Source organism: Anomaloglossus baeobatrachus, chromosome 4 (assembly GCF_048569485.1).
Source record: "Anomaloglossus baeobatrachus isolate aAnoBae1 chromosome 4, aAnoBae1.hap1, whole genome shotgun sequence".
Classification (NCBI taxonomy): Eukaryota; Metazoa; Chordata; class Amphibia; order Anura; family Aromobatidae; genus Anomaloglossus; species Anomaloglossus baeobatrachus.
Window position 1 is genome coordinate 493,893,943 of NC_134356.1, and position 27,226 is coordinate 493,921,168.

Consider the following 27,226-nt stretch of genomic DNA (forward strand, 5'->3'; position numbering starts at 1 on the left):
CGTATACAGGGATTTTTAACGCCAATGTAATAGCTATAAACAGTTCAACTTAGTATGTGACATACAAGCAGAAACATGAAGGCCAACAAAACAATGCAAAGGATGCTAGCCAAAAACTGAGCACAATCAGTAAGAATACCTCACTCTGTTTCCTCTTCTTGGTAAAGATGTATCTAATAAATGTTTCCTGGAGAAGTTCTTGTTTCACTAGGTAATGCCAGAGCCGTTTAACCGGAAGTGCACTGTAATCTTTGGATCTGCAGTAAAATAGCGGAGTTAGATATTCTAGACAACAAGAAATATCGCAAGAAATTCAAAAGTAACTGAAAATAACTGATTATTTTAAAGGGAACCTGTCAGGTGCAATATGGACCCTGAACCAGGAGCAGTTCTGGGTGGATATTGCTAATCCCTGCCTAACTGTCCCTGTATCTAGTAGCATACATAAAGACATATTTAGAATAAGTATTTCTAAAGATCTTTTATGATATGCTAATGAGAGCAAGGACTAGACACAAGGGCGTTATTTCCCCTGACTAGTCCGCGATCACGAGCAGTTCTGGGTGTATATTGCTAATCCCTGCCTAACTGTCCCTGTATCTAGTAGCATACATAAAGAGATATTTAGAATAAGTATTTCTAAAGATCTTTTATGATATGCTAATGAGAGCAAGGACTAACCACAAGGGCGTTATTTCCCCTGACTAGTCCGCCCTCGTAGCTTGTTAGCACATCCACAGGGGTGTGCTAACATGCTATTCAATGCCCATCGCCCAGCGTCATCAGCGGTGACGCATGTACCTGTGTCTGTTGTCACCGCCTCAGATGCCGGGCTTAGGATCAGTGTGCATAATGAGAATTCCTGGCACTTCCAGTCATGCGCACTAGACATCTCTCAAGCTGGGATGCATTCACCCAGCTTCATAGTGCGCATGATCGGATGTGCTGGGACTTCTGATCTTGTCCACTGAGCCTAAGCCTGGTGTCTGATGTGGTAACAATGGACACAGGTACGCGCTTCACTGCTGATGACGATGGGCAATGGGCATTGAATAACATTGTTCGTACTCCCCTGTGGATGTGCTAACATGCTAAGAGGGCGGAATAGTCGGGGGAGATAACACCTTTGGGACTAGTCCCCGTGCTCATTAGCATATCATAAAGAATCTTTAGAAATACTTTTTTTAAAGATCTCTTTATCTATGCTACTAGATAGAGGGACGGTTAGGCAGGGATTAGCAATATGCACCCAGAACTGCTTGTGGTACTGGGTGCATATTGAAGCTGATAGGTTCTCTTTATACATCCATGTGTTTAAAGGGAACCTATCACCAATCTAGGGCTGCTCTTTTTATTTCATATGAAGAGAGGTCCCCAAAAAGAGATCTCGTTCTTTGCATGAATCTAGTGTTGCCACGTACTTCACTAACCGATTACTTGGTATCATCATTACAGCAGTTTCCATGCAGTAACAGCTTAGTAATTTATGTGGCAGCAATGGATTAGGTTGAGATCTCATATTTTCACTGTAATGTGACCGCAGAGCGTTCTGGGATCCTGCACTGCATGCTGGGATCCCACAAGCTGGAAAGTTGGGCCCTTTTGGGGAGAATGAGGAGCACTTTGAGGAGCTTTTGACACAAAGATTTATATTTAATAAAATAATTGGTCTGGAGCTGCCAACCTTTTTGAAAGTCAGTCCCAGATTGGTTATAGGTAGCCTTTAAGGTACAAAATCATTCGACTTTCCACTATTCTGGTACTTATATACAGCCACATTGATAGACTGCAGACTGGGCAGCCACCTTGAGATCGAGCATTAAACAATAAAATTAAAAATCCCTCTGTTCTTGAGGGCATAGGGAATTTTTCATAAGATTAAAACTACAATGTTGCTTATTTTTAGGAGCAAATTGAATTTAAAAAATTATTGATCTCAACCTCTTTAATCTGAAGAGCTTAACCTATTTAAAATTAACAGTAATATGCCATAAAGAAGTTGTGAAGCAAGTTAAGTTGCTTAAGGCCTCTTTCACACGTTCGTGAAAATCACACATGTTTTTCACGGACGTGTCAAAGGTGTGTATTGCCCTGCATGAGCCGTGTTTATGGCACACGTGTGTTCTCCGTGTATTATCCGTGATAACACACGGAGAACGGGAACTTTCTGCTCACCTGTCCCTGGCGTCGCTGTCCGTAGTGCTGATCTTTTGTCTCCGGTCTTGCCAACTCCTCACTACTGCAGCTTCCGGCCGCAGTGAAGTGAATATGCAATGAGCATAATGAGTGGCGGTCGGAAGCAAGTGACAGCAGCGGCAGACACAGGAGGGCTGGAGAAGGTGAGTAAAGTTTTTTTTTTTTTTTCTCAGACACATGTGTTTTCTCCAAGGCGTGTCACACAAAACACTTCCGTGTGGTCTGTTTGCGTTCCGTGTAACACCCATGATGCCGGAGAAAAACGGACATGTTGACGTGTGGAGCACACGGACACACGTATACGCCACACGTACACACGGTCTATGGCAGAACACGCACGTGAGCGCAGACCCATTGATTTTAATGGGTCTACGTGTGCCTGTGTCTCCGGTACGTGAGGAAAAGGACAAACACGTACCGGACACAAGGACGTGTCAAAGAGGCCTAAAAGACAATAATGCTGCATACTTGAATGGTGTATTTTCAGGATCCAACATGGCTTTGTGACGTAGAATGGCAGGTCCAGTCCCTACAGTCAATTCACTAGGAATGGTGTTAATGTAATTTGGTGGTGGGCCTTCAAACTGATCCATTGTTTCATAAAGAATTTGCTCCCAGTTTTCTAGGTTTTTGACAACTCCAATGCCAAGTGGAGAAGTTACTGGAAGATCTAGTAAGGAAAGTAAAAATAAAGTTACAAAAAAACGTAATAAAAGTTTAAAAGCAATAGCAAGATTAAGAAAACACACAGTAGTTTTTCTACAAATAGAATATACTATCGAAAAAATATCAAGAGTATGCTCCTACATTACACTTTGGATACCTGGCCACACCAATCTACTTTCCTGTCTTGGACTTATGAGGATTTTTGGCACTCACTGCAAAATCCCTTTCTCACGAAGTATGGCTTATATGACATCACCTGGAGGCTGACACTAAGAAAACATCTTAGAAAAAAATGTGGCTCCTCCTCAACAGCCTAGACCGAGCCAGCCAACTCCTATCTGTTAAGTAAAGGTACCGTCACACTAAGCGACGCTCCAGCGATCCCACCAGCAACCTGACCTGGCAGGGATCACTGAAGCGTTGCTACACGGGTTGCTGGTGAGCTGTCACACAGGCAGATCTCACCAGTGACCAGCCCCCAGCGATGCGTGGAAGCGATGTTGCGCTTGGTAACTAAGGTAAATATCGGATAACCAACCAGATATTTACCTTGGTTACCAGCGCACACCGCTTAGCGCTGGCTCCCTGCACTCCTAGCCAGAGTACACATCGGGTTAATTACCCGATGTGTAGTCTGGCTATGTGTGCAGGGAGCAAGGAGCCGGCACTGACCGTGTGAGAGCGGCGGACGCTGGTAACGGGTCCAACATCATCCACACTCGCCGGAATTCAGGTCGTGAGCAGGGCAGATAAAAATATTGTAGTACGCCTGCGCAGGACCAGAGAGTGTGTATTACGTAGCCGCGTCATGCAAACAGGCTTCAGAAAGAGGAAAAAGATGGCCGAAAGAGGAGGCGCCGGCACCAGACAACGGAGACGTCCATTAGGCCCACAGCGCAACCGTTAGATAAATATTATAAAGTGTTTTTTATGTTATACCCCCGGCCTGGGCTCTTATATACAGCATGTTGGTGCTTATAGGCTAAAAAAGTGGTGACAGGTTCCCTTTTATAAAATGAAATAAAGTGGGTTGGCATAGATATAAGCATTCTAGTAAGTCAATTAATAACGCCAAATATAAAAAGTTTAGATTCTAATCTTCATAAGTCCAATATGGAACAAACCTGTAAGTTCTAGTCCAGCAATCGGGAAGAAATTCTTAAGATTTTGGACTGCAAATTTCACCATTGCCAAACGGATAAGTGTCCAACTGAAAAAAGAAAAAATATTGACTGCAATTGGTGATCAATTAAGAAAGCAGATAAAATTAAAAAAAAAAAACAAACCCTAAAAATCTGCATTACCAGAACAACCCTCTAAATTAAAGCATTGGGTTTTTTGCATAGGCTCAAACCTCAAACACCTAACACTTCCCATTACTTACAGGTAATTTTTCTATGTAAGGTGTTTTTTTTTTTTAAGTTTTTATTTTGCTTTTTTTTTAGATTAAAACCCTAAACAGTAAGCACATTTTTTATTTACCAGGGCAGATACGACTTGTGAACTGTTGAACATGACAAGGTAAATACAAGGTATTGGATTTCAACCAAGCATAGTAAACAAGTAGCAGCTTGTACTGTCTTATTACAATTTATTGAAAGCTTGTAAGTATCGAGACATTGAGTACTTTTATCTCAAATTTTACCTGTAAGAAGTAGAATTAATATGCTCCTGTATCTGTGTATCAGAGAGAAATGCATCATCATCATCCTCATCATCATCACTTGGAATACTTTCATCCGAGTCATAAATGACGCCGCTGTCAGATAGCGGAAGGAAGGGCTGTAACACAACAGACCGATCATGCAGAAAATGCCTCAGATCACATGAAGCTTCTTACAGACTAATAATATTTAAGAAACAAAATATTTTAACTGTACTTATTTCTTGAATAGTTTAACCAGTTTGGGACTGGGCCATTTTCCCCACATCCAGACCAGGCACATTTTGAGGCTTTATCGTACATGCACTTTTAATGGCCCTATTGTTTTTTCTAGTTAACATGTTCAAATATTTTTTGCCTCTTTTTTTGGCGGTGTGTGGGGCTCAATTTTTATTCTTTTTTTATATTCCTCCTTATTCATTTTTTTGGATATACTGGGAAGAAGAGGAGTAAAAAATGAAAGTGCAAAAATTTCCGAGACCTGTAGCGGTTTAATAGTGCGATATTCAGTGTGTGTATAAACACACACACACACACACACACACACACACACACACACACACATACATATATATATCTTTCTGATATGAATCAGAATAAAGCTCGCCTGTTTTAGATCAATTAGGAATACCAAAATTATATATCTTTGCCAAATGCCAGAATAATGAGAGAGAATGTTTTAAAGACATTTTTATTACTTTCTGCAAACTGAAAAAGTTTACATTAACTAAGAGTATTATTGCCTTTAACCCCTTCAGCCCCGGGGCACTTTCCGTTTTTGCATTTTTGTTTTTTGCTCCCCTTCTTCCGAGAGCCGTAACTTTTTTATTTTTCCGTCAATCTTGCCATATGAGGGCTTGTTTTTTTGCAGGACCAGTTGTACTTTTAAATGAAACCATAAGTTTTACCATATTGTGTACTGGAAAACAGCAAAAAAATTCCAAGTGTGGAAAAACTGCAAAAAAAGTGTGATGGCACAATAGTTTTTGGGATGTTTTATTCACGGTGTTCACTATATGGTAAAAAGAGAATTTTGTTTACTTACCGTAAATTCTTTTTCTTATAGTTCCGACATGGGAGACCCAGACCATGGGTGTATAGCTTCTGCCTCCGGAGGACACACAAAGTACTACACTAAAAAGTGTAGCTCCTCCCTCCTAGCATATACACCCCCTGGATAACCAAATATAGCCAGTTTAGTGCAAAAGCTGAAGGAGGACATCCACCCACAAGTAGAGATAGAGCAAAACCCGGAACAACCGGAACCTCTGTCTACAACAACAGCCGGTGAAAGCACACGGAACAAGAAAACTGCCAACAGGCAACAGGGAGGGTGCTGGGTCTCCCATGTCGGAACTATAAGAAAAAGAATTTACGGTAAGTAAACAAAATTCTCTTTTTCTTCATCGTTCCTTATGGGAGACCCAGACCATGGGACGTCTCAAAGCAGTCCATGGGTGGGAATAAACCGAAAACTGAGAAGTAGGCGAAACCTAACTTCACAAATGGGCAACAGCCGCCTGAAGGATGCGTCTGCCCAAGCTTGCATCTGCCGAAGCATGGGCATGCACTTGGTAGTGCTTCGAAAAGGTAGGCAGACTGGACCAAGTGGCAGCCTGACAGACCTGCTGAGCCGTAGCCTGGTGCCTGAAAGCCCAAGAGGCACCGACAGCTCTGGTCGAGTGTGCCTTGATCCCCGGCGGGGGAGGCACTTGAGTACACTGGTAGGCATCGGAAATGGCCGACCTAATCCAATGAGCTAGGGTCGGCTTAGAAGCCGAGAGGCCCTTACGCCGACCAGTGGTCAGCACAAAAAGAGAGGTGCACCGCCTAAGAGCAGCGGTGCGAGACACATAGATCCGGAGCGCCCGCACCAGATCCAGAGTATGCAACGCTTTTTGAAAGCGATGATCAGGAGCCGGACAAAAGGAAGGCAGGGAAATATCCTGGTTAAGATGAAAAAGAGAGACCACCTTAGGAAGAAAGTCCGGAGTCGGACGGAGAACCACCTTGTCTTGATGAAAAACCAAAAAAGGTGACTCCGAAGAGAGCGCAGCCAAATCAGAGACTCTCCTGAGGGAAGTTATGGCCACTAGAAAGACCACTTTCTGTGAAAGACTAGACAAAGAAACCTCCCTAAGTGGCTCAAAAGGGGGTTTCTGCAAGGCCGTGAGGACCAGATTAAGGTCCCAGGGATCCAGAGGCCGCCGGTAAGGCGGAATGATGTGAGATGCGCCCTGCATGAAGGTGCGCACCTGAGCCAGCCGGGCGATACGCCGCTCTAACAACACTGACAGAGCCGAGACCTGTCCCTTGAGGGAATTGAGGGATAGTCCTAGCTGCAGACCAGACTGCAGGAAGGACAGAAGGGTCGGCAGGGAAAAAGGCCAAGGAGCATGGCCGGAAGAGCGACACCAGGAAAGGAAAATTCTCCAGGTCCTGTGATATATCTTGGCCGAGGAAGACTTCCGAGCCCTAGTCATAGTGGAGATGACTTCAGGAGGGATACCAGAAGTCGTCAAGATCCAGGACTCAAGAGCCACGCCGTCAATCTGAGAGCCGCAGAATTCTGGCGGAAAAACGGACCTTGTGAGACGGTCCGGAAGATGCCACGGCACCTCTACGGACAGATGGAGCAGGTCTGGGTACCAAGCTCGCCTGGGCCAGTCTGGAGCAATGAGGATGACCCGACGGCCCCCCATTCTGATCTTGCGCAGGACTCTGGGCAAGAGAGCTAGAGGGGGAAACACGTAAGCCAGACGAAACTGGGACCAATCTTGAACCAGCGCGTCTGCTGCAAAGGCCTGAGGATCGTGGGAGTGAGCCACGTAAACCGGAACCTTGTTGTTGTGCCGGGATGCCGTTAGATCCACTTCCGGAGTGCCCCACTTGCGGCAGATTGTCCGAAACACTGCCGGATGCAGAGCCCACTCGCCGCTGTCCACGGCTTGACGGCTGAGATAATCTGCCTCCCAGTTTTCCACGCCTGGGATGTGGACTGCGGATATGGTGGACTTGGAGTCCTCCGTCCACTGAAGGATGCGTTGAACCTCCAACATTGCCAGGTGGCTGCGTGTCCCGCCCTGGTGATTGATGTAGGCAACCGCTGTCGCGTTGTCTGACTGGACTCGAATGTGCTTGCCCGCCAACAGGTGGTGAAAGGCTACGAGAGCTAGGAGCACAGCCCTGATTTTCAGCACCTTGATCGAGAGTGCTGATTCGGACGGAGTCCAAGTGCCCTGTGCTCGGTGGTGGAGATATACTGCTCCCCAGCTGGAAAGCCTGGCATCCGTGGTGAGAATCACCCAGGACGGGGCCAGGAAAGAGCGTCCCTGAGACAGAGAGAGAGGCCGAAGCCACCACTGAAGGGAGCCCCTGGTCTGTGGCGACAGAGCCACCAACCTGTCCAAGGAAGAGGTCCGCTTGTCCCAACAGCGGAGAATGTCCAGCTGCAGAGGACGCAGATGGAACTGGGCAAAGGGAACCGCTTCCATTGACGCCACCATCTGACCCAGCACCTGCATTAGGTGCCTGATGGAATGACGGCGGGGTCTCAGCAGAGAGTGCACCGCCAGATGGAGAGACTGCTGTTTGACTAAGGGCAACTTCACAAGTGCCGGCAGAGTCTCGAACTGCATCCCCAGGTACGTGAGACTCTGGGTCGGAGTCAGAGTGGATTTGGGCAGATTGACAATCCACCCGAATTGGGCTAGAGTGGCAAGAGTGAGCGAGACACTCCGCTGGCAGTCTGCACTGGATGAAGCCTTGACTAGAAGGTCGTCCAGGTAAGGAATTACTGCCAACCCCTGGAGGTGCAGAACCGCAACCACTGCTGCCATGACCTTGGTGAATACTCGAGGGGCCGTGGCTAACCCGAAGGGGAGAGCCACGAACTGAAAGAAGGGAATTTTGTTTACTTACCGTAAATTCCTTTTCTTCTAGCTCCAATTGGGAGACCCAGACAATTGGGGTGTATAGGCTATGCCTCCGGAGGCCGCACAAAGTATTACACTTAAAAGTGTTAAGCCCCTCCCCTTCTGCCTATACACCCCCCGTGCTCCCACGGGCTCCTCAGTTTTGGTGCAAAAGCAAGAAGGAGGAAAAAGAATTAAAAACTGGTTTAAAGTAACTTCAATCCGAAGGAATATCGGAGAACTGAAACCATTCAACATGAACAACATGTGTACACAAAAAAACAGGGGCGGGCGCTGGGTCTCCCAATTGGAGCTAGAAGAAAAGGAATTTACGGTAAGTAAACAAAATTCCCTTCTTCTTTGTCGCTCCATTGGGAGACCCAGACAATTGGGACGTCCAAAAGCAGTCCCTGGGTGGGTAAAATAATACCTTGTAAGAGAGCCGTAAAACGGCCTCTTCCTACAGGTGGGCAACCACCGCCTGAAGGACTCGTCTACCTAGGCTGGCATCCGCCGAAGCATAGGTATGCACCTTATAGTGTTTCGTGAAAGTGTGCAGGCTCGACCAGGTAGCCGCCTGACACACCTGCTGAGCCGTAGCCTGGTGCCTCAAAGCCCAGGACGCGCCCACGGCTCTGGTAGAATGGGCCTTCAGCCCTGAGGGAACCGGAAGCCCAGCCGAACTGTAGGCTTCGAGAATTGGCTCCTTGATCCACCGAGCCAAGGTTGATTTGGAAGCCTGTGACCCTTTACGCTGGCCAGCGACAAGGACAAAGAGTGCATCCGAGCGGCGCAGGGGCGCCGTACGAGAAATGTAGAGTCTGAGTGCTCTCACCAGATCCAACAAGTGCAAATCCTTTTCACATTGGTGAACTGGATGAGGACAAAAAGAAGGTAAGGAGATAACCTGATTGAGATGAAAGGGGGATACCACCTTAGGGAGAAATTCCGGAACCGGACGCAGAACCACCTTGTCCTGGTGAAAAACCAGGAAAGGGGCTTTGCATGACAGCGCTGCTAGCTCAGACACTCTCCGAAGTGAAGTGACTGCAACTAGAAAAACCACTTTCTGCGAAAGGCGTGAGAGAGAAATATCTCTCATTGGCTCGAATGGTGGTTTCTGAAGAACCAGCAGCACCCTGTTCAGATCCCAGGGTTCTAACGGCCGCTTGTAAGGAGGAACGATATGACAAACCCCCTGCAGGAACGTGCGTACCTGTGGAAGTCTGGCTAGGCGCTTCTGGAAAAACACAGAGAGCGCTGAGACTTGTCCCTTAAGGGAGCCGAGCGACAAACCCTTTTCCAGTCCAGATTGAAGGAAGGACAGAAAAGTGGGCAAGGCAAAAGGCCAGGGAGAAAAACCCTGAGCAGAGCACCACGACAGGAAAATTTTCCACGTCCTGTGGTAGATCTTGGCGGACGTTGGTTTCCTAGCCTGTCTCATAGTGGCAATGACGTCTTGAGATAACCCTGAAGACGCTAGGATCCAGGACTCAATGGCCACACAGTCAGGTTGAGGGCCGCAGAATTCAGATGGAAAAACGGCCCTTGAGATAGCAAGTCTGGTCGGTCTGGTAGTGCCCACGGTTGGCCGACCGTGAGATGCCACAGATCCGGGTACCACGACCGCCTTGGCCAGTCTGGAGCGACGAGGATGACACGGCGGCAGTCGGCCCTGATCTTGCGTAACACTCTGGGCAACAGTGCCAGCGGAGGAAACACATAAGGGAGCTGAAACTGCGACCAATCCTGAACTAAGGCGTCTGCCGCCAGAGCTCTGGGATCTTGAGACCGTGCCATGAACACCGGTACCTTGTTGTTGTGCCGGGACGCCATGAGGTCGACGTCCGGCACCCCCCAGCGGCAACAGATCTCCTGAAACACGTCCGGGTGAAGGGACCATTCCCCTGCGTCCATGCCCTGGCGACTGAGATAGTCTGCTTCCCAGTTTTCCACGCCTGGAATGTGAACTGCAGAGATGGTGGAGGCCGTGGCTTCCACCCACATCAAAATCCGCCGGACTTCCTGGAAGGCTTGCCGACTGCGTGTGCCGCCTTGGTGATTGATGTATGCCACCGCTGTGGAATTGTCCGACTGAATTCTGATCTGCTTGCCCTCCAGCCACTGCTGGAACGCCTTCAGGGCAAGATACACTGCCCGTATTTCCAGAACATTGATCTGAAGCGAGGACTCTTGCTGGGTCCACGTACCCTGAGCCCTGTGGTGGAGAAAAACCGCTCCCCACCCTGACAGACTCGCGTCCGTCGTGACCACCTCCCAGGATGGGGGTAGGAAGGATTTCCCCTTCGATAATGAAGTGGGAAGAAGCCACCACCGAAGGGAAGCTTTGGTCGCCTGAGAGAGGGAGACGTTCCTGTCGAGGGACGTCGGCTTCCTGTCCCATTTGCGTAGGATGTCCCATTGAAGTGGACGCAGGTGAAACTGCGCGAACGGAACTGCCTCCATTGCTGCCACCATCTTCCCCAGGAAGTGCATGAGGCGCCTCAAGGGGTGTGACTGGCCTTGAAGGAGAGATTGTACCCCTGTCTGTAGTGACCGCTGCTTGATCAGTGGAAGCTTCACTATCGCTGAGAGGGTATGAAACTCCATGCCAAGATATGTCAGCGATTGGGCCGGTGTCAGATTTGACTTTGGAAAATTGATGATCCACCCGAAACTCTGGAGAGTCTCCAGGGTAGCGTCGAGGCTGTGTTGGCATGCCTCTAGAGAGGGTGCCTTGATCAACAGATCGTCCAAGTACGGGATCACCGAGTGACCCTGAGAGTGGAGGACCGCTACTACAGTAGCCATCACCTTGGTGAAAACCCGTGGGGCTGTTGCCAGGCCGAACGGCAGTGCCACGAACTGCAGGTGTTCGTTTTCTATGGCGAAGCGCAAGAAGCGCTGGTGCTCTGGAGCAATCGGTACGTGGAGATATGCATCCTTGATATCGATCGATGCAAGGAAATCTCCTTGGGACATTGAGGCGATGACGGAGCGGAGGGATTCCATCCGGAACCGCCTGGTCTTTACGCGTTTGTTGAGAAGTTTCAGGTCCAGGACAGGACGGAAAGACCCGTCCTTCTTTGGGACCACAAACAAGTTGGAGTAAAAACCGTGACCCTGTTGCTGAATAGGAACAGGGACCACCACTCCTTCTGCCTTCAGAGTGCCCAGCGCCTGCAGAAGAGCCTCGGCTCGCTCGGGAGGCGGGGATGACCTGAAGAATCGAGTCGGGGGATGAGAGGTGAACTCTATCTTGTAACCGTGAGACAGAATGTCTCTCACCCAACGGTCTTTTACCCGTGGCAGCCAGGTGTCGCAAAAGCGGGAGAGCCTGCCACCGACCGAAGATGCGGAGTGGGGAGGCCGAAAGTCATGAGGAAGCCGCTTTGGTAGCGGCACCTCTGGTGGCCTTCTTAGGACGTGACTTAGACCGCCATGCATCAGAGTTCCTTTGATCTTTGAGGCCTTGTGGACGAGGAGAATTGGGACCTGCCCGCGCCCCGAAAGGACCGAAAACTCGACTGCCCCCTCCTCTGTTGGGGTATTTTCGGTTTGGGCTGGGGTAAGGATGTATCCTTTCCCTTGGATTGTTTGATGATTTCATCCAAACGCTCGCCAAACAATCGGTTGGCAGAAATTGGCAAACTGGTTAAGCGCTTTTTGGAAACAGAATCTGCCTTCCATTCCCGTAGCCACAAGGCCCTGCGGAGTACCACCGACTTGGCGGCTGCAACCGCCGTACGGCTCGCAGAGTCCAGAACAGCATTAATAGCGTAAGACGCAAATGCCGAAGTCTGTGTGGTTATGGACGCCACCTGTGGCGCGGACGTGCGTGTGGCTGCGTCGATTTGCGCTTGACCTGCTGAGATAGCTTGCAGCGCCCATACGGCTGCGAATGCTGGGGCAAAAGAAGCGCCGATGGCTTCATAGATGGATTTCAACCAGAGCTCCATCTGCCTGTCAGTGACATCTTTGAGTGAAGCCCCGTCTTCCACTGCAAGTATGGATCTAGCTGCCAGTCTGGAGATTGGAGGATCCACTTTGGGACACTGAGCCCAACTTTTGACCACGTCAGGGGGAAAGGGATAACGTGTATCCTTAAGGCGCCTAGAAAAACGCCTATCTGGACAAGCATGGTGATTCTGGACTGCCTCTCTGAAATCAGAGTGATCCAGAAACATACTCGGTATACGCTTGGGAAACCTGAAACGGAATTTCTCCTGCTGTGAAGCTGACTCCTCCACCGGAGGAGCTGAGGGAGAAATATCCAACATACGATTGATGGACGCAATAAGGTCGTTCACTATGGCGTCCCCGTCCGGAGTATCAAGATTGAGAGCGGCCTCAGGATCAGAATCCTGATCAGCTGTCTCCGCATCATCAACTAGAGATTCCCCCCGCTGAGACCCTGAACAATATGAGGATGTCAAGGGAATTGTCAAGCGAGCTCGCTTAGTCGGTCTGGGGCCGGGGTCTGTGTCAGAACCCTCAGCCTGGGATCCATGAGACACCCCAGGAGGACAATGTTGGTCCAACTAAGGTGGGCCAGGGGACAAAGATTCAACAGAGTCCCTGTGCTGAGATACCGGCCTGGACTGCAAGGCTTCTAGTATCTTAGCCATAGTCTCAGAGAGTTTTGCAAACTCTGTCCCCGTCACCTGAACAGTGTCAGCAGGTGGCTCCCCCTGGGCCCCCCTTAGCAGAGGCTCTAGCTGAGTAAGTGCCACAGGGGCCGAACAGTGCACACAATGAGGGTCAGTGGAACCTGCCGGTAGCGGGGTCATACATGCGGCGCAGGCAGCATAATAAGCCTGTGTTTTGGCACCCCTGCCTTTCGTGGGCGCCATGCTATTATCTTCCCTGAGTAACACAATAGGGTATATAGCCAGAAATCAACTGTGCACCATACAGTGTAAAATATGTATACCATAAACATATAATGTTACACTACTGCACAATGGGGCTAGCACCACAGGTGCTGCTTACCACCCGCCTAAAGCGGTTGTGAGGCCACCAGAGTCCCTGCCTGAGTCTCCCAGACTTTGTCCCCCTCTGCAGCGTCCAAGGAGCTGACAGGAATGGCTGCCGGCGTCCTGAGGAGAGGAGGGAGCCGTGGGCGTGGCTCAGAAAGTGCGGGAACTGGTGCCCGCACTGTGCACAGTGAGGGGAGTGGAGTATGCAAAGCATGCTCCAGCCCTCAGTGCTGCTCGTTCTGTGCAGCGTCCCGCCCTTCCCCTGCCTGTCAGGGCTGTGGGCGGGAGGAAAGGAAACTAGGCCGCAAAAAGCCGGGGACTCTAGTAATAAACGCGGCCGCCGTAAAAGTGCGGCCGGCGCGAAAGTCCCCGGCGCACTACAAGTCCCAGCCGCGCCGCAGTGTTTCCCTGGCAGCGGCGGTTAGTGCGGCAGTCCCTATACATAAACACACTCAGTAGCGCTGAGTGTGTAATGGCACATATTAACCTGGTCAGCGCCGCGGTCCCCGGTGCACTAGCACACCCAGCAATGCTGGAGTGTTGCTGTGCGCGGTCCCCACGGGGACACAGAGTACCTCCAAGTAGCAGGGCCATGTCCCTGAACGATACCCGGCTCCTATCCAGCAGTCTCCCAGGAGTTGTGGATGAAGCACGGTCTCAGTGCCTGGAGACCGATAGGATCCCACTTCACCAGAGCCCTGAGGGGGATGGGGAAGGAAAGCAACATGTGGGCTCCAACCTCCGTACCCGCAATGGATACCTCAACCTTAACAACACCGCCGACAAGAGTGGGGTGAGAAGGGAGCATGCTGGGGGCCCTATATGGGCCCACTTTTCTTCCATCCGATATAGTCAGCAGCTGCTGCTGACCAATCTGTGGAGCTGTGCGTGCGTGTCTGACCTCCTTCGCACAAAGCAAAAAACTGAGGAGCCCGTGGGAGCACGGGGGGTGTATAGGCAGAAGGGGAGGGGCTTAACACTTTTAAGTGTAATACTTTGTGCGGCCTCCGGAGGCATAGCCTATACACCCCAATTGTCTGGGTCTCCCAATGGAGCGACAAAGAAATGTTCCTTTCCGATTGCAAAACGTAGCCAACGCTGGTGTGACACTGCGATTGGCACATGCAGATAGGCATCTCTGATGTCGATGGATGCCAGGAAATCTCCTTGGGTCATTGAGGCAATGACTGATCGCAGAGACTCCATGCAAAAATGCCGCACCTGAACTTGCTTGTTGAGAAGCTTGAGATCCAAGATGGGCCGGAAGGAACCGTCCTTTTTGGGGACTAGGAAGAGATTTGAATAGAAACCTCTGAACCGTTCCCGGGCGGGAACCGGTACAATTACTCCGTTGGCCTGCAAGGATGCCATGGCCTGTGAGAAGGCGGCGTCCTTGGAGCAGGGGGGAGTTGACAGAAAAAATCTGTTTGGCGGGCTGGAAGAGAATTCTATCCTGTAGCCGTGGGAGATGCTATCCCGCGCCCACTGATCGGAAACGTGTTGAAACCACACGTTGCCAAAGTGGGAGAGCCTGCCACCGAGCAAGGACGTTTCTGGCGCGGCCAGATAGTCAAGAGGAGGCTGCCTTGGTGGCAGCAGCTCCAGCGGTCTTCTGGGGACGCGGTTTCGTGTGCCAGTTGGGCTTCTGGTCCTTGGCTGAGTTAGTGGACGAGGCCGAGGGCTTAGAGGACGACCAGTTGGAGGAACGAAAGGAACGAAACCTCGACTGGTTCCTGCCCTGGACAGGTTTCCTGGCTTTAGTCTGTGGCAAGGAAGTACTCTTCCCGCCAGTAGCCTCCTTAATAATCTCGTCCAATTGTTCACCGAACAGCCTGGACCCAGGAAATGGGAGCCCAGCAAGGTACTTCTTTGAAGAAGCGTCTGCCTTCCACTCCCGAAGCCACAAGATCCTGCGGATAGCGAGGGAATTAGCCGAAGCCACCGCAGTGCGGTGAGAAGCCTCCAGCATGGCAGACATGGCGTAGGATGAAAAAGGCCGAAGCCTGGGAAGTTAAGGCAACCATTTCAGGCATGGAGTCCCTGGTGAGGGAATGCATCTTCTCTAGAGAAGCAGAGATGGCCTTGAGAGCCCACACTGCTGCAAAAGATGAGGAGAAAGAGGCCCCTGCCGCCTCATATACAGATTTGGCCAAAAGGTCAACCTGGCGGTCAGTGGGATCCTTAAGTGAGGTGCCGTCGGCCACTGATACAACTGTCCGGGCTGAGATTCTAGACACCGGAGGGTCTACCTTTGGAGAGTGAGCCCACTCCTTGACCACCTCAGGTGGAAAAGGAAAACTGTCATCAGAACCACGCTTTGGGAAGCGTTTGTCAGGACAGGCCCTGGGCTTGGCCACAGTGGCCTGAAAACTGGAGTGGTTAAAGAACACACTCCTTGTTCTCTTAGGCAAGGTAAACTGGTGCTTTTCTGCCAGAGAGGGTTGCTCCTCTGATACTGGCGGATTGAGGTCCAGTACAGAATTAATGGACGCAATCAAATCACTAACATCTGAGTCACTTTCGGACAGATCAATGGGGCACATGGAGGTAGCGTCCGAGCCCCCTGTAAAGGCATCGTCCTCGTCCTGCGAGTCAGCTCTGGAATCAGAGCCGCGGGACGAGGAAGGCGAGGGGACCCTGCATCTCCTTTTAGGAGGACGGGGTCTGGGAGCAGGTGAAGAATCCTCTGTGAGCTCTGCAGAGCGAGCCATAGCAGCAGAGGCACCCTGAGAAGGGGGCTGATGCATGCTCAGCAGAGTCCGGGACAACTCTCCCATGGAGTCGGCAAAAGACTGGGAGATAGACTTAGAGAAGGATTCTACCCAAGCCGGGGGATCAGCCTGAGGGACCACTGGGGAGACTCCAGGCTGAGGCACCATCATGTTAGAGCAGGCATCACAATGTGGATATGTGCTCGGTTCAGGCAGTACGAGCTTACATGCAGTGCATATGGAGTACAGCCTTGCAGTCTTGCTCCTAGTGTGAGACATGCTGCTGAGGTGGGGGCTCTGAACCAGAATGACCCCCAGAGAGTGTATAAGAAAGGTGCACAACCGGAGGTTGTGGCTTACCAGCCCGTTTGTGTGCCCTCCGGATCCCACAGCTCGGACCCCCAGACAGATTCAGAGATGCTGCAGCCAGCGCCGACCAGTCTGCAGAACGCTGGGAAAATGGCGCCGGAGCGAGTATAGGGGGCGGGGCCTAGTGAAAGAGCGGGATCCGGGGGGCCAAGGAGATATACAGGGGAGGGAAACATCTTCTCAGAGAGGAGTGTCCTCCCCTATGCCGAACGGCCGGTAGGCGGAGCCGCACTGTCCCTCTGCATGACTGACATGCAGGGGCAGTGAAAACGAAAGTAGGCCGCAGGCGAAGCCGGGGCCTAAATTTTTCAATGCGGCCGGCGAGCAGGCACCCTCGGCGCGGTTCTCAGGTGAAAACCAGAGAACCGGCCGGAAATCACAGCAAAGTTAAATAACTCACTCTCCCCACAATAAAAGTACAAGGGACCCCCCAATAATGTCTCAAATACTTAGCTTATGAGACGCAGGGCCAGGTCCCTGAGGGATGAGTGCTCCGTCCGGCAGGGTCCTGAAAGGGCTGCGGATGGAGACCGGTCTCCTGCAAGGCAGTGAGAACCGTGTTGGCTCCCACTTCAAGCCAGAGCCCGAGGGATGGTGAAGGAGCGCGGCATGTAAGGCTCCAGCCTTGTAAATCAACCTTAACAGCACCGCCGACACAGTGGGGTGAGAAGGGACATGCCGGGGGTCCAGACTTGGACCCGCTTTTCTTCAAACTCTTTAAAATCAAAAATCAGATGAGAATGCATGTGTGGATGTGTGCCTCCTGAACACAAAGCATTGAACTGGCTATATTTGGTTATCCAGGGGGTGTATATGCTAGGAGGGAGGAGCTACACTTTTTAGTGTAGTACTTTGTGTGTCCTCCGGAGGCAGAAGCTATACACCCATGGTCTGGGTCTCCCATAAGAAACGATGAAGAAAACTGATGTGTCATGTGATGCCTGAGGTCGGTGCGAGTTTGTAGACACCAAACATGTATAGGTTTACTTGTATCGAAGGGGTTAAAAAAATTCACAAGTTTGTCCAATAAAAGTGGCGCACGTTTTGCGCCATTTTCTGAAACACGTAGCATTCTCATTTTTTGGGATCTATGGCTCAGTGACGGCTTATTTTTTTGCGTCTCGAGCTGTCGTTTCTACTGGTACCATTTTTGCGCACATGCTACGTTTTGAATGCCTGTTATAATAATAATAATAATCTTTATTTCTATAGCGCCAACATATTCCGTAGCGCTTTACAATTCAGGAGGATCATATACAAACAAGTAACAGTTATAGAAATACAATATTTAGAGGGGAAAAAAAATACAACCCTGCTCGTGAGAGCTTACAATCTACAATGAGATTTGCATTTTGCGTAAAACTTGCGGCGACCAAAAAACGTAATTTTGGCGTTTGGAATTTTTTTGCCACTACGCTGTTTACCAATCAGATTAATAGATTTTATATTGTGATAGATCAAGCATTTCTGAACATGGCGATACCACATATGTGTAGATTTATTTTTTAACCCTTTAATTTTCAATAGGGGGAAAGTGGGGTGATTTGAATTTTTAGGTTTTTTGTTTTTTTTTTATCTTTTAAAATTTTTTTTTTTAATTTTACTAGTCCTCCTAGGGGGCTATTATAGCGATCAGCAATCCGATCGCTCTTATCTATCTGCTGATCACAGCTATACAGCTGTAAACAGCAGATTCAGTCACTTTCTGTTTCTCTCTGCTCGCGGCCGAGGGAAAACGAAAGTGAAACTTCATAGCTGCAGGCGTCATCACATGACCCTGTGCTACGATGGCAACCACCGAAAGTCACGTGATCACGCACGTGACTTCCGGTGGGGGCGGTGGTAAGTAAAAAACATGGCCGCGCGCCATAGATCTTGCTGCCAGACTTTGGCAGCGAGATTTAAGGGGTTAACGGCTGCGGGTGGAAGCGATTCCACCCGCGGCTAGCAGGCACACATGTCAGCTGTTGAAAGAAGGGAATTTTGTTACTTACCGTAAATTCCTTTTCTTCTAGCTCTTATTGGGAGACCCAGACGATTGGGGTATAGCTACTGCCCTCTGGAGGCCACACAAAGCACTACATCAAAAGTGCAAGGCCCCTCCTCCTCTGGCTATACCCCCCCCGTGGTATCACGGGTTCTCCAGTTTTAGTGCCAAAGCAAGAAGGAGGAAGCCAATAACTGGTTTAAACAAATTAACTCCGAATAACATCGGAGAACTGAAAAACCGTTCAACATGAACAACATGTGTACCCGCAAACAACAAAAAAACATCCCGAAGGACAACAGGGCGGGTGCTGGGTCTCCCAATAAGAGCTAGAAGAAAAGGAATTTACGGTAAGTAACAAAATTCCCTTCTTCTTCAGCGCTCTATTGGGAGACCCAGACGATTGGGACGTCCAAAAGCTGTCCCTGGGTGGGTAAAGAAATACCTCATGTTAGAGCTGCAAAACAGCCCTCCCCTACGGGGGTGTCACTGCCGCCTGCAGGACTCTTCTACCTAAGCTGGCATCCGCCGAAGCATAGGTATGCACCTGATAATGCTTGGTGAAAGTGTGCAGACTGGACCAGGTAGCTGCCTGGCACACCTGTTGAGCCGAAGCCTGGTGACGAAATGCCCAGGACGCACCCACGGCTCTGGTTGAGTGGGCTTTTAGCCCTGACGGAACCGGAAGCCCCGCAGAACGGTAGGCCTCTAGAATTGGTTCTTTGATCCATCGAGCCAGGGTGGCTTTAGAAGCCTGCAACCCCTTGCGCGGACCAGCGACAAGGACAAAAAGTGCATCGGCACGGCGCATGGGCGCCGTGCGGGAAATGTAGATTCTGAGTGCTCTCACCAGATCTAGCAAACGTAAGTCCTTTTCATACCGGTGAACCGGATGAGGACAAAAAGAAGGCAAGGATATATCCTGATTAAGATGAAAAGAGGATACGACCTTAGGGAGAAACTCCGGAATAGGGCGCAGCACTACCTTGTCCTGGTGGAACACCAGGAAGGGAGCCTTGGATGACAGAGCTGCCAGCTCAGACACTCGCCGAAGCGATGTGATCGCAACAAGAAACGCCACTTTCTGTGACAGCCGAGAAAAGGAAACTTCCTTCAGAGGCTCGAAGGGCGGCTTCTGGAGAGCAACTAGTACCCTGTTCAGATCCCATGGATCTAACGGCCGCTTGTACGGGGGCACAATATGACAGACCCCCTGCAGGAACGTGCGCACCTTAGAAAGACGTGCTAGACGCTTCTGAAAAAACACGGATAGTGCCGAAACTTGCCCTTTAAGGGAGCTGAGCGACAAGCCCTTTTCTAACCCCGATTGCAGGAAGGAAAGAAACTTGGGCAATGCAAATGGCCAGGGAGACACTCCCTGAGCAGAGCACCAGGATAAGAAAATCTTCCACGTTCTGTGGTAGATCTTAGCCGAATTCGACTTTCTAGCTTGTCTCATTGTGGCAACGACTCCTTGAGATAATCCTGCAGATGCTAGGATCCAGGACTCAATGGCCACACAGTCAGGTTCAGGGCCGCAGAATTCTGATGGAAAAACGGCCCTTGGGACAGTAAGTCTGGTCGGTCTGGCAGTGACCACGGTCGACCGATCGTGAGATGCCACAGATCCGGATACCACGACCTCCTCGGCCAGTCTGGAGCGACGAGTATGATGCGGCTGCACTCGGATCTGATCTTGCGTAGCACTCTGGGCAAGAGCGCCAGAGGCGGAAACACGTATGGGAGCTGAAACTGCGACCAATCTTGAACCAAGGCGTCTGCCGCCAGAGCTCTTTGATCGCGCGACCTCGCCATGAATGCCGGGACCTTGTTGTTGTGCCGGGATGCCATTAGGTCGACGTCCGGCACTCCCCAGCGGCGACAGATTTCCTGAAACACGTCCGGGTGAAGGGACCATTCCCCTGCGTCCATGCCCTGGCGACTAAGGAAGTCTGCTTCCCAGTTTTCTACGCCTGGGATGTGAACCGCGGATATGGTGGATGCTCTGTCCTCCACCCACATTAGAATGCGCCGGACTTCTTGGAAGGCTTGCCGACTGCGCGTCCCTCCTTGGTGGTTGATGTATGCCACCGCTGTGGAGTTGTCCGATTGGATTCGGATCTGCTTTCCTTCCAGCCACTGTTGGAAGGCCAGTAGAGCAAGATACACTGCTCTGATCTCCAGAACATTGATCTGAAGGGTGGACTCCTGCGGAGTCCACGTCCCCTGAGCCCTGTGGTGGAGAAATACTGCTCCCCACCCTGACAGACTCGCATCTGTCGTGACTACTGCCCAGGATGGGGGCAGGAAGGATCTTCCCTGAGACAATGAGGTGGGAAGGAGCCACCATTGTAGGGAGTCCTTGGCCGTCTGGGAAAGCGAGACTTTCCTGTCCAGGGACGTTGACTTCCCGTCCCATTGGCGGAGAATGTCCCATTGAAGTGGGCGCAGATGAAACTGCGCAAAGGGAACTGCTTCCATGGCTGCCACCATCTTCCCTAGGAAATGCATGAGGCGCCGCAAGGGATGCAACTGGCCCTGCAGAAGAGATTGCACCCCTGTCTGTAGTGACCGCTGCTTGTTCAGCGGAAGCTTCACTATCGCTGCTAGAGTATGAAACTCCATGCCAAGATACGTTAGTGATTGAGTCGGTGATAGGATCGACTTTGGAAAGTTGATGATCCATCCGAAAGACTGTAGGGTCTCCAGCGTAGCATTCAGGCTGTGCTGACATGCCTCTTGAGAGGGAGCTTTGACCAATAAATCGTCTAGGTAAGGGATCACCGAGTGTCCCTGAGAGTGCAAGACTGCTACCACCGCCGCCATGACCTTGGTGAAGACCCGTGGGGCTGTCGCCAGACCAAATGGCAGAGCTACGAACTGAAAATGGTCGTCTCCTATCACAAAACGTAGAAAACGTTGATGTTCTGTAGCAATTGGCACGTGGAGATAAGCATCTTTGATGTCTATTGAGGCAAGGAAGTCTCCTCTGGACATTGAGGCAATGACAGAACGCAGGGTTTCCATCCGGAACTTCCTGGCGTGCACATGTTTGTTGAGCCGTTTTAGGTCCAGAACAGGACGGAACGAGCCGTCCTTTTTTGGAACCACAAAGAGATTGGAGTAAAACCCTTGCCCTTGTTCCTGAGGAGGGACTGGGATCACCACTCCTTCCGCTCTTAGGGAGTCCACCGCCTGCAGCAGAGCATCTGCTCGGTCTGGATGTGGGGAGGTTCTGAAGAACCGAGCTGGAGGACGAGAATTGAACTCGATTCTGTACCCGCGAGACAAAATGTCCGTCACCCACCGGTCTTTGACCTGTGACATCCAAATGCCGAAAAAGCGGGAGAGCCTGCCCCCGACCGGCGATGCGGAGGGAGGGGGCTGGAAGTCATGAGGTAGCCGCTTTGGAAGCGGTACCTCCATTTGCTTTCTTGGGGCGCGTGTGAGCCCGCCACGAATCTGAGTTTCTTTGCGTCCTCTGAGTCCCTTTGGACGAGGTAAATGGTGTCTTGCCCGAACCTCGAAAGGACTGAAACCTCTGCTGCCACTTTTTCTGCTGAGGTTTGGTTGTTCTGGGTTGTGGTAAAGAGGAGTCCTTACCCTTGGACTGCTTAATGATATCAGCCAATGGCTCGCCAAACAGTCTATCTCTAGATAAAGGCAAACTGGTTAAACATTTTTTGGAACCAGCATCTGCTTTCCAGTCCTTTAACCACAAGGCTCTGCGCAAAACTACCGAATTGGCGGACGCCATTGAGGTGCGGCTGGTAGATTCTAGGACCGCATTGATAGCGTAAGACGCAAACGCCGACATCTGCGTGGTAAGGTGCGCCACTTGCGGCACTGCTGGATGTATGATAGCATCCACTTTTGCTAAGCCAGCTGAAATAGCCTGGAGTGCCCATACGGCTGCGAATGCCGGAGCAAACGACGCGCCGATAGCTTCATAGACAGATTTTAACCAAAGGTCCATCTGTCTGTCATTGGCATCCTTAAGTGAAGCGCCATCCTCCACTGCAACTATGGATCTAGCTGCAAGTTTGGAAATCGGGGGGTCTACCTTTGGACACTGTGTCCAGCGCTTGACCACCTCAGGGGGGAAAGGGAAACGCGTATCTTTAGATCGTTTAGAGAAACGCCTTTCTGGGTGAGCGTCGTGCTTCTGGATTGGTTCTCTGAAGTCAGCGTGATCCAACAAAGCACTCAATTTACGCTTGGGATAAAGGAAACGAAACTTCTCCTGCTCCGCAGCCGCCTCTTCTGCTGAAGGGGCTGGGGGAGAAATATCCAACAGCCTATTGATGGCTGAGATAAGGTCGTTTACCATGGCATCCCCATCAGGGGTATCCAGGTTGAGAGGGGTTCCAGGAATGGATTCCTGATCACTCTCATCAGACACATCACAGGGAGACTGATTGCGCTGAGACCCTGAGCAGTGTGATGACGTCGAGGGTCTTTCCCAGCGAGCTCGCTTAGGGTGGCTGGGGCTATCATCTGAGTCATAATCCTCGGCCTGTGAAGCCGGGGACCCCCCTGTGGGCTGGATTAATTCCAAGTGAGGGGGACCTGAGGACAGAGGCCTCGCCGTGCCCAAAGACTGAGCCCCATGCATAGATTGCAAGGTTTCAAGGATTTTTGCCATAGACATAGACATATTATCAGCAAAAACTGCAAAGTCTGTCCCTGTCACCGGGGCAGAACTTACAAGCGTCTCAGCCTGGGTCACTACCTCTCCTGACTCCGGCTGGCGAAGCAGCACCGGGTCGGAGCATTGCACACAATGGGAGCCTGCTGGTAGATTAGCCCCACATGCAGCACACGCAGTACACACAGCCCTGGCCTTGGCAGCCTTGCGTTTTGAGGATGGCATGTTGCTGCTTCCACAGAGGGATCTGGGAGATGCAGCCAGAAGCGACCTCACAGTGCAAGAAATACAATATCTATATATCTGTACACAGTACACAGATACACCGTGAGGCACTAGAGGGACCAGCACAGAAAAATCGCTTACCGCCCGCTTAAAAAGCGGGTGTGTGGTCGCCAGATAGCCCCTAGTCCAGGTCTCCCAGAGCCTTGCGTCCTTCCTCCAGCCAGGCTGCATGTAATGGCTGCCGGCGTCCTGAGAGAGGAAGGGGGGCGGGCCCTGGGCGTTCCTGGCTAAGAGCGGGAAGCCTGCTTCCCTCTGTGCCTAGTGTGAGGGCTGGAGCATGTAAATCAGGCTCCAGCCCTCGTCGCTGCTAGCGAACAGCGTCTCTCCCCTACCCTGAATGACAGGGTGGGGGCGGGAACGAATCGGAGCTGCCGGCGTCCTAGGCCCAAAAAGCCGGGGACTCAATTTATAACCGCCGCCGCCGTAAAAGCGCGGACGGCGGATCCCCGGCGCACCACAAGTCACAGCAGCGCCGCCCGGTCCAGAGGGGGTCGGCGCTGCGTTCCCATACACAAAAAATCCCCCAGTAATCTGTAGGGACACTAACTCCAACGTTGCGGTCCCCGGCGCACTACAACACCCAGCCAGCCCGGAGTGTGTCTGTGCCTGCCGGGGACACAGAGTACCTGTATGATGCAGGGCCTGTCCCTGATCGTACTCCTGCTCCGTCTCCATCAGGTTCTAATGGGTCTGTGGATGGAGCCCGGCGTCAGAGCTGAGAGGCCGGCAGGATCCCACTTCCACAGAGCCCTACCAGGGGATGTGGAAGGAAAACAGCATGTCAGGCTCCAGCCCTGTACCAGCAATAGGTACCTCAACCTTACAACACCATCCAGGGGTGAGAAGGGAGCATGCTGGGGACACTATATGTGTCCTCTTTTCTTCCATCCGAAATAGTCAGCAGCTACTGCTGACTAAAATTTGTGGAGCTATGCATGGAATGTCTGACCTCCTTCGCACACAAAGCTAAAACTGGAGAACCCGTGATACCACGGGGGGGGTATAGCCAGAGGAGGAGGGGCCTTGCACTTTTGATGTAGTGCTTTGTGTGGCCTCCAGAGGGCAGTAGCTATACCCCAATCGTCTGGGTCTCCCAATAGAGCGCTGAAGAAACAGCTGATATGTGTGCCGACCGCCGCCTGCCCGCGGCAGGGGGCGGGGCTTAATGGGACACGCTCCATGACGGATATATCCATCCAAGGTCGTGAAGGGGTTAAACAATATGGGATAACCCATAAAATTATGTCATGTCTTTGGAAGATTCTGATAGGTTTATTGACAACATCTGAGATAATTAGAGACACACCTGTGGATGTACTGTAATGCACACCTGAAACACACTGCTTCCCTTGCACAAGTCTGGTTCATCCTTGGGTGCAATTTCCAGATACCTGAAGGTTCCACATTCATCTGTACAAACAATTATACGCAAGTACATACAAGATGGAAATGTCCAGCCATTATACTAGTCAGGAAGGAGACGGGCTCTATGTACCAGAGATTAGTTTGCTTTGGTCAGAAATGTGCATATTAACCGAAGAACAAAAGCAAAAGACCTTGTGAAGATGCTGGCAAAACTTGGTAAGATTGTGTCATTATCCACAGTGAAATGACATATGCTGAAAGGCCACCCTGCCAGGAAGAAGCCATTACTCCAAAAGAAACAGATTATTGTTTGCAAATGCAAACAGGAATAAAGACCTTAATTTTTGGAGAAATGTCCTGTGGTCTGACTAAACTAAAATTGAACTGTTTGCCCATAATGGCCATAGTTATGTTTGGAGGAAAAAGGGAGAAGCTTTGAAGTCTAAGAACACCAACCCAACTGTGAAACACGGGTGTGGCAGCATCATGTTGTGGGATTGTTAAGCTGCAGGAGGGACTGGTGCACTTCACAAAATAGATGGCATCATGAGGAAAGATTATCTGGCAATACTGAAGCAACATCTCAAGACATCAACCAGGAACTTCAGAGCTTGTGCAGAAATGGTCTTCCAAATGGACAGTGACAGAAAGCATACTGCCAAACTGGTAACAAAGTGGTTTAAGGAAAAAAAAGAAAATCAATGTTTTGGAGTGGCCATCACAAAGCCCTGATCTCAATTCTATTAAAAATGTATGGGCAAAACTGAAAAGGCAGGTATGAGAAAGGCGACCTACAAACATGGCTCAGTTACACCAATTCTGTCAGGAGGAATGGGCCCAAATTCCTACCAACTATTGTCAGAAGGTTGTCAAAGAATATCCAAAACGTTTGACCCAAGTCATAAAATTTAAGGGCAATGGTAACAAATATGTATGTATGTATGTATGTATGTACATTTTTGACTTTGCAGAAAGCAATAAAAATGCCATAAAACATTCTCTCATATTATTCTGGCATTTGGCAAACATATATACAAGTGAAATGTCTTTCCATGAAAGCAAGCATTTCCTACATCTGGTTCACAGTAAGAAGACTTTAATATCGTGTCTGCTGGATAATAACTAAGGCAAAGGAAACAATGCAGATTCATAACCTTCAAATATTTTGTCTGCTGAACAGGAAAGCGGATGATGCACATTGCAGCAACGTCATTAGATAGAATTAACCGTGATGTCTACACAATTACTGAATAGATTAAAAACGATGCTCAACTAACAAGACCTCTCATGCCCTCATAACATCAAATATTGGATTCTACATTCAGCAGATAAACTAATCTCATTTTACCCACACAAATTCTGCATTGTGACACAATCAACTATAGATGAGCAGAATTGTGCAAGTTGGAATAGCTAGAAAATTAACCTAAGTTTGTATTTAAGACCATTATTTCTATCTGCTGATGTATGTAAAGCTCTGTGGAATTAATAGCACTATATAAATGAATAAATATTATAATTATTATTATTATTATTATATTATACCTGCACTACATCTGATATAATGTAGTGTGCTAATGTTTTAAGCATTGGTGGAAAAATGCTGCAAAGCAAGAATGCTTTAAAAAGTGTAAATGGCTTATTTTTATCACTTAACAAAAAGTAAAGTAAATGAACAAAAGAAGAATTGTAATCTAGTGTTGGTTACTCATATACCAGACTAATCTTACAAAATCACTGAGTTTTGTACAAGTGTACCTAGAGAAAAAGAGAATTTTGTTTACTTACCGTAAATTCTTTTTCTTATAGTTCCGTATTGGGAGACCCAGACATCGGGTGTATAGCTTCTGCCTCCGGAGGACACACAAAGTACTACACTCAAAAGTGTAGCTCCTCCATCTGAGCTTATACACCCCCTGGAGAACCAGATCTAGCCAGTTTAGTGCAAAAGCTGAAGGAGAATAGCCACCCACAAGTAAAAACAGAGCAAGAACCGGAACAACCGGAGACTCTGTCCACGACAACAGCCGGTGATAACACGCGGAACAAGAAACTGCCAACAGGCAACAGGGAGGGTGCTGGGTCTCCCAATACGGAACTATAAGAAAAAGAATTTACGATAAGTAAACAAAATTCTCTTTTTCTTTATCGTTCCTATGGAAGACCCAGACATTGGGACGTCTCAAAGCAGTCCATGGGTGGGAATAAACAGAAAAACTAAGAAGTAGGCGGAGCCTAACTTCACAAATGGACGACAGCCGCCTGAAGGATGCGTCTGCACAAGCTCGCATCTGCCGAAGCATGAGCATGCACTTGGTAGTGCTTTGAAAAGGTATGCAGGCTAGTCCAAGGGGCAGCCTGACAGACTTGCTGAGCGGTAGCCTGGTGCCTGTAAGCCCAAGAGGCACCGACAGCTCTGGTCGAGTGTGCCTTGATCCCCGGC

At 49.9% G+C, this 27,226-nt stretch overlaps 1 protein-coding gene across 3 annotated transcripts in view; it reads right to left on the minus strand.

The window, feature by feature from the left end:
* DMXL2 (Dmx like 2) overlaps positions 1 to 27,226 on the minus strand; it is a 315,382-nt gene that overhangs the window by 56,159 nt on the left and 231,997 nt on the right. For all 3 annotated transcript variants that reach the window (XM_075345795.1, XM_075345794.1, XM_075345793.1), the window contains 4 exons: positions 4,508 to 4,644; positions 3,987 to 4,072; positions 2,665 to 2,866; positions 140 to 257 (listed from right to left, as the gene is read on the minus strand). In XM_075345795.1, the coding sequence (XP_075201910.1) occupies positions 140 to 257; positions 2,665 to 2,866; positions 3,987 to 4,072; positions 4,508 to 4,644 (543 nt within the window). The remainder of the gene's footprint in view (positions 1 to 139; positions 258 to 2,664; positions 2,867 to 3,986; positions 4,073 to 4,507; positions 4,645 to 27,226) is intronic.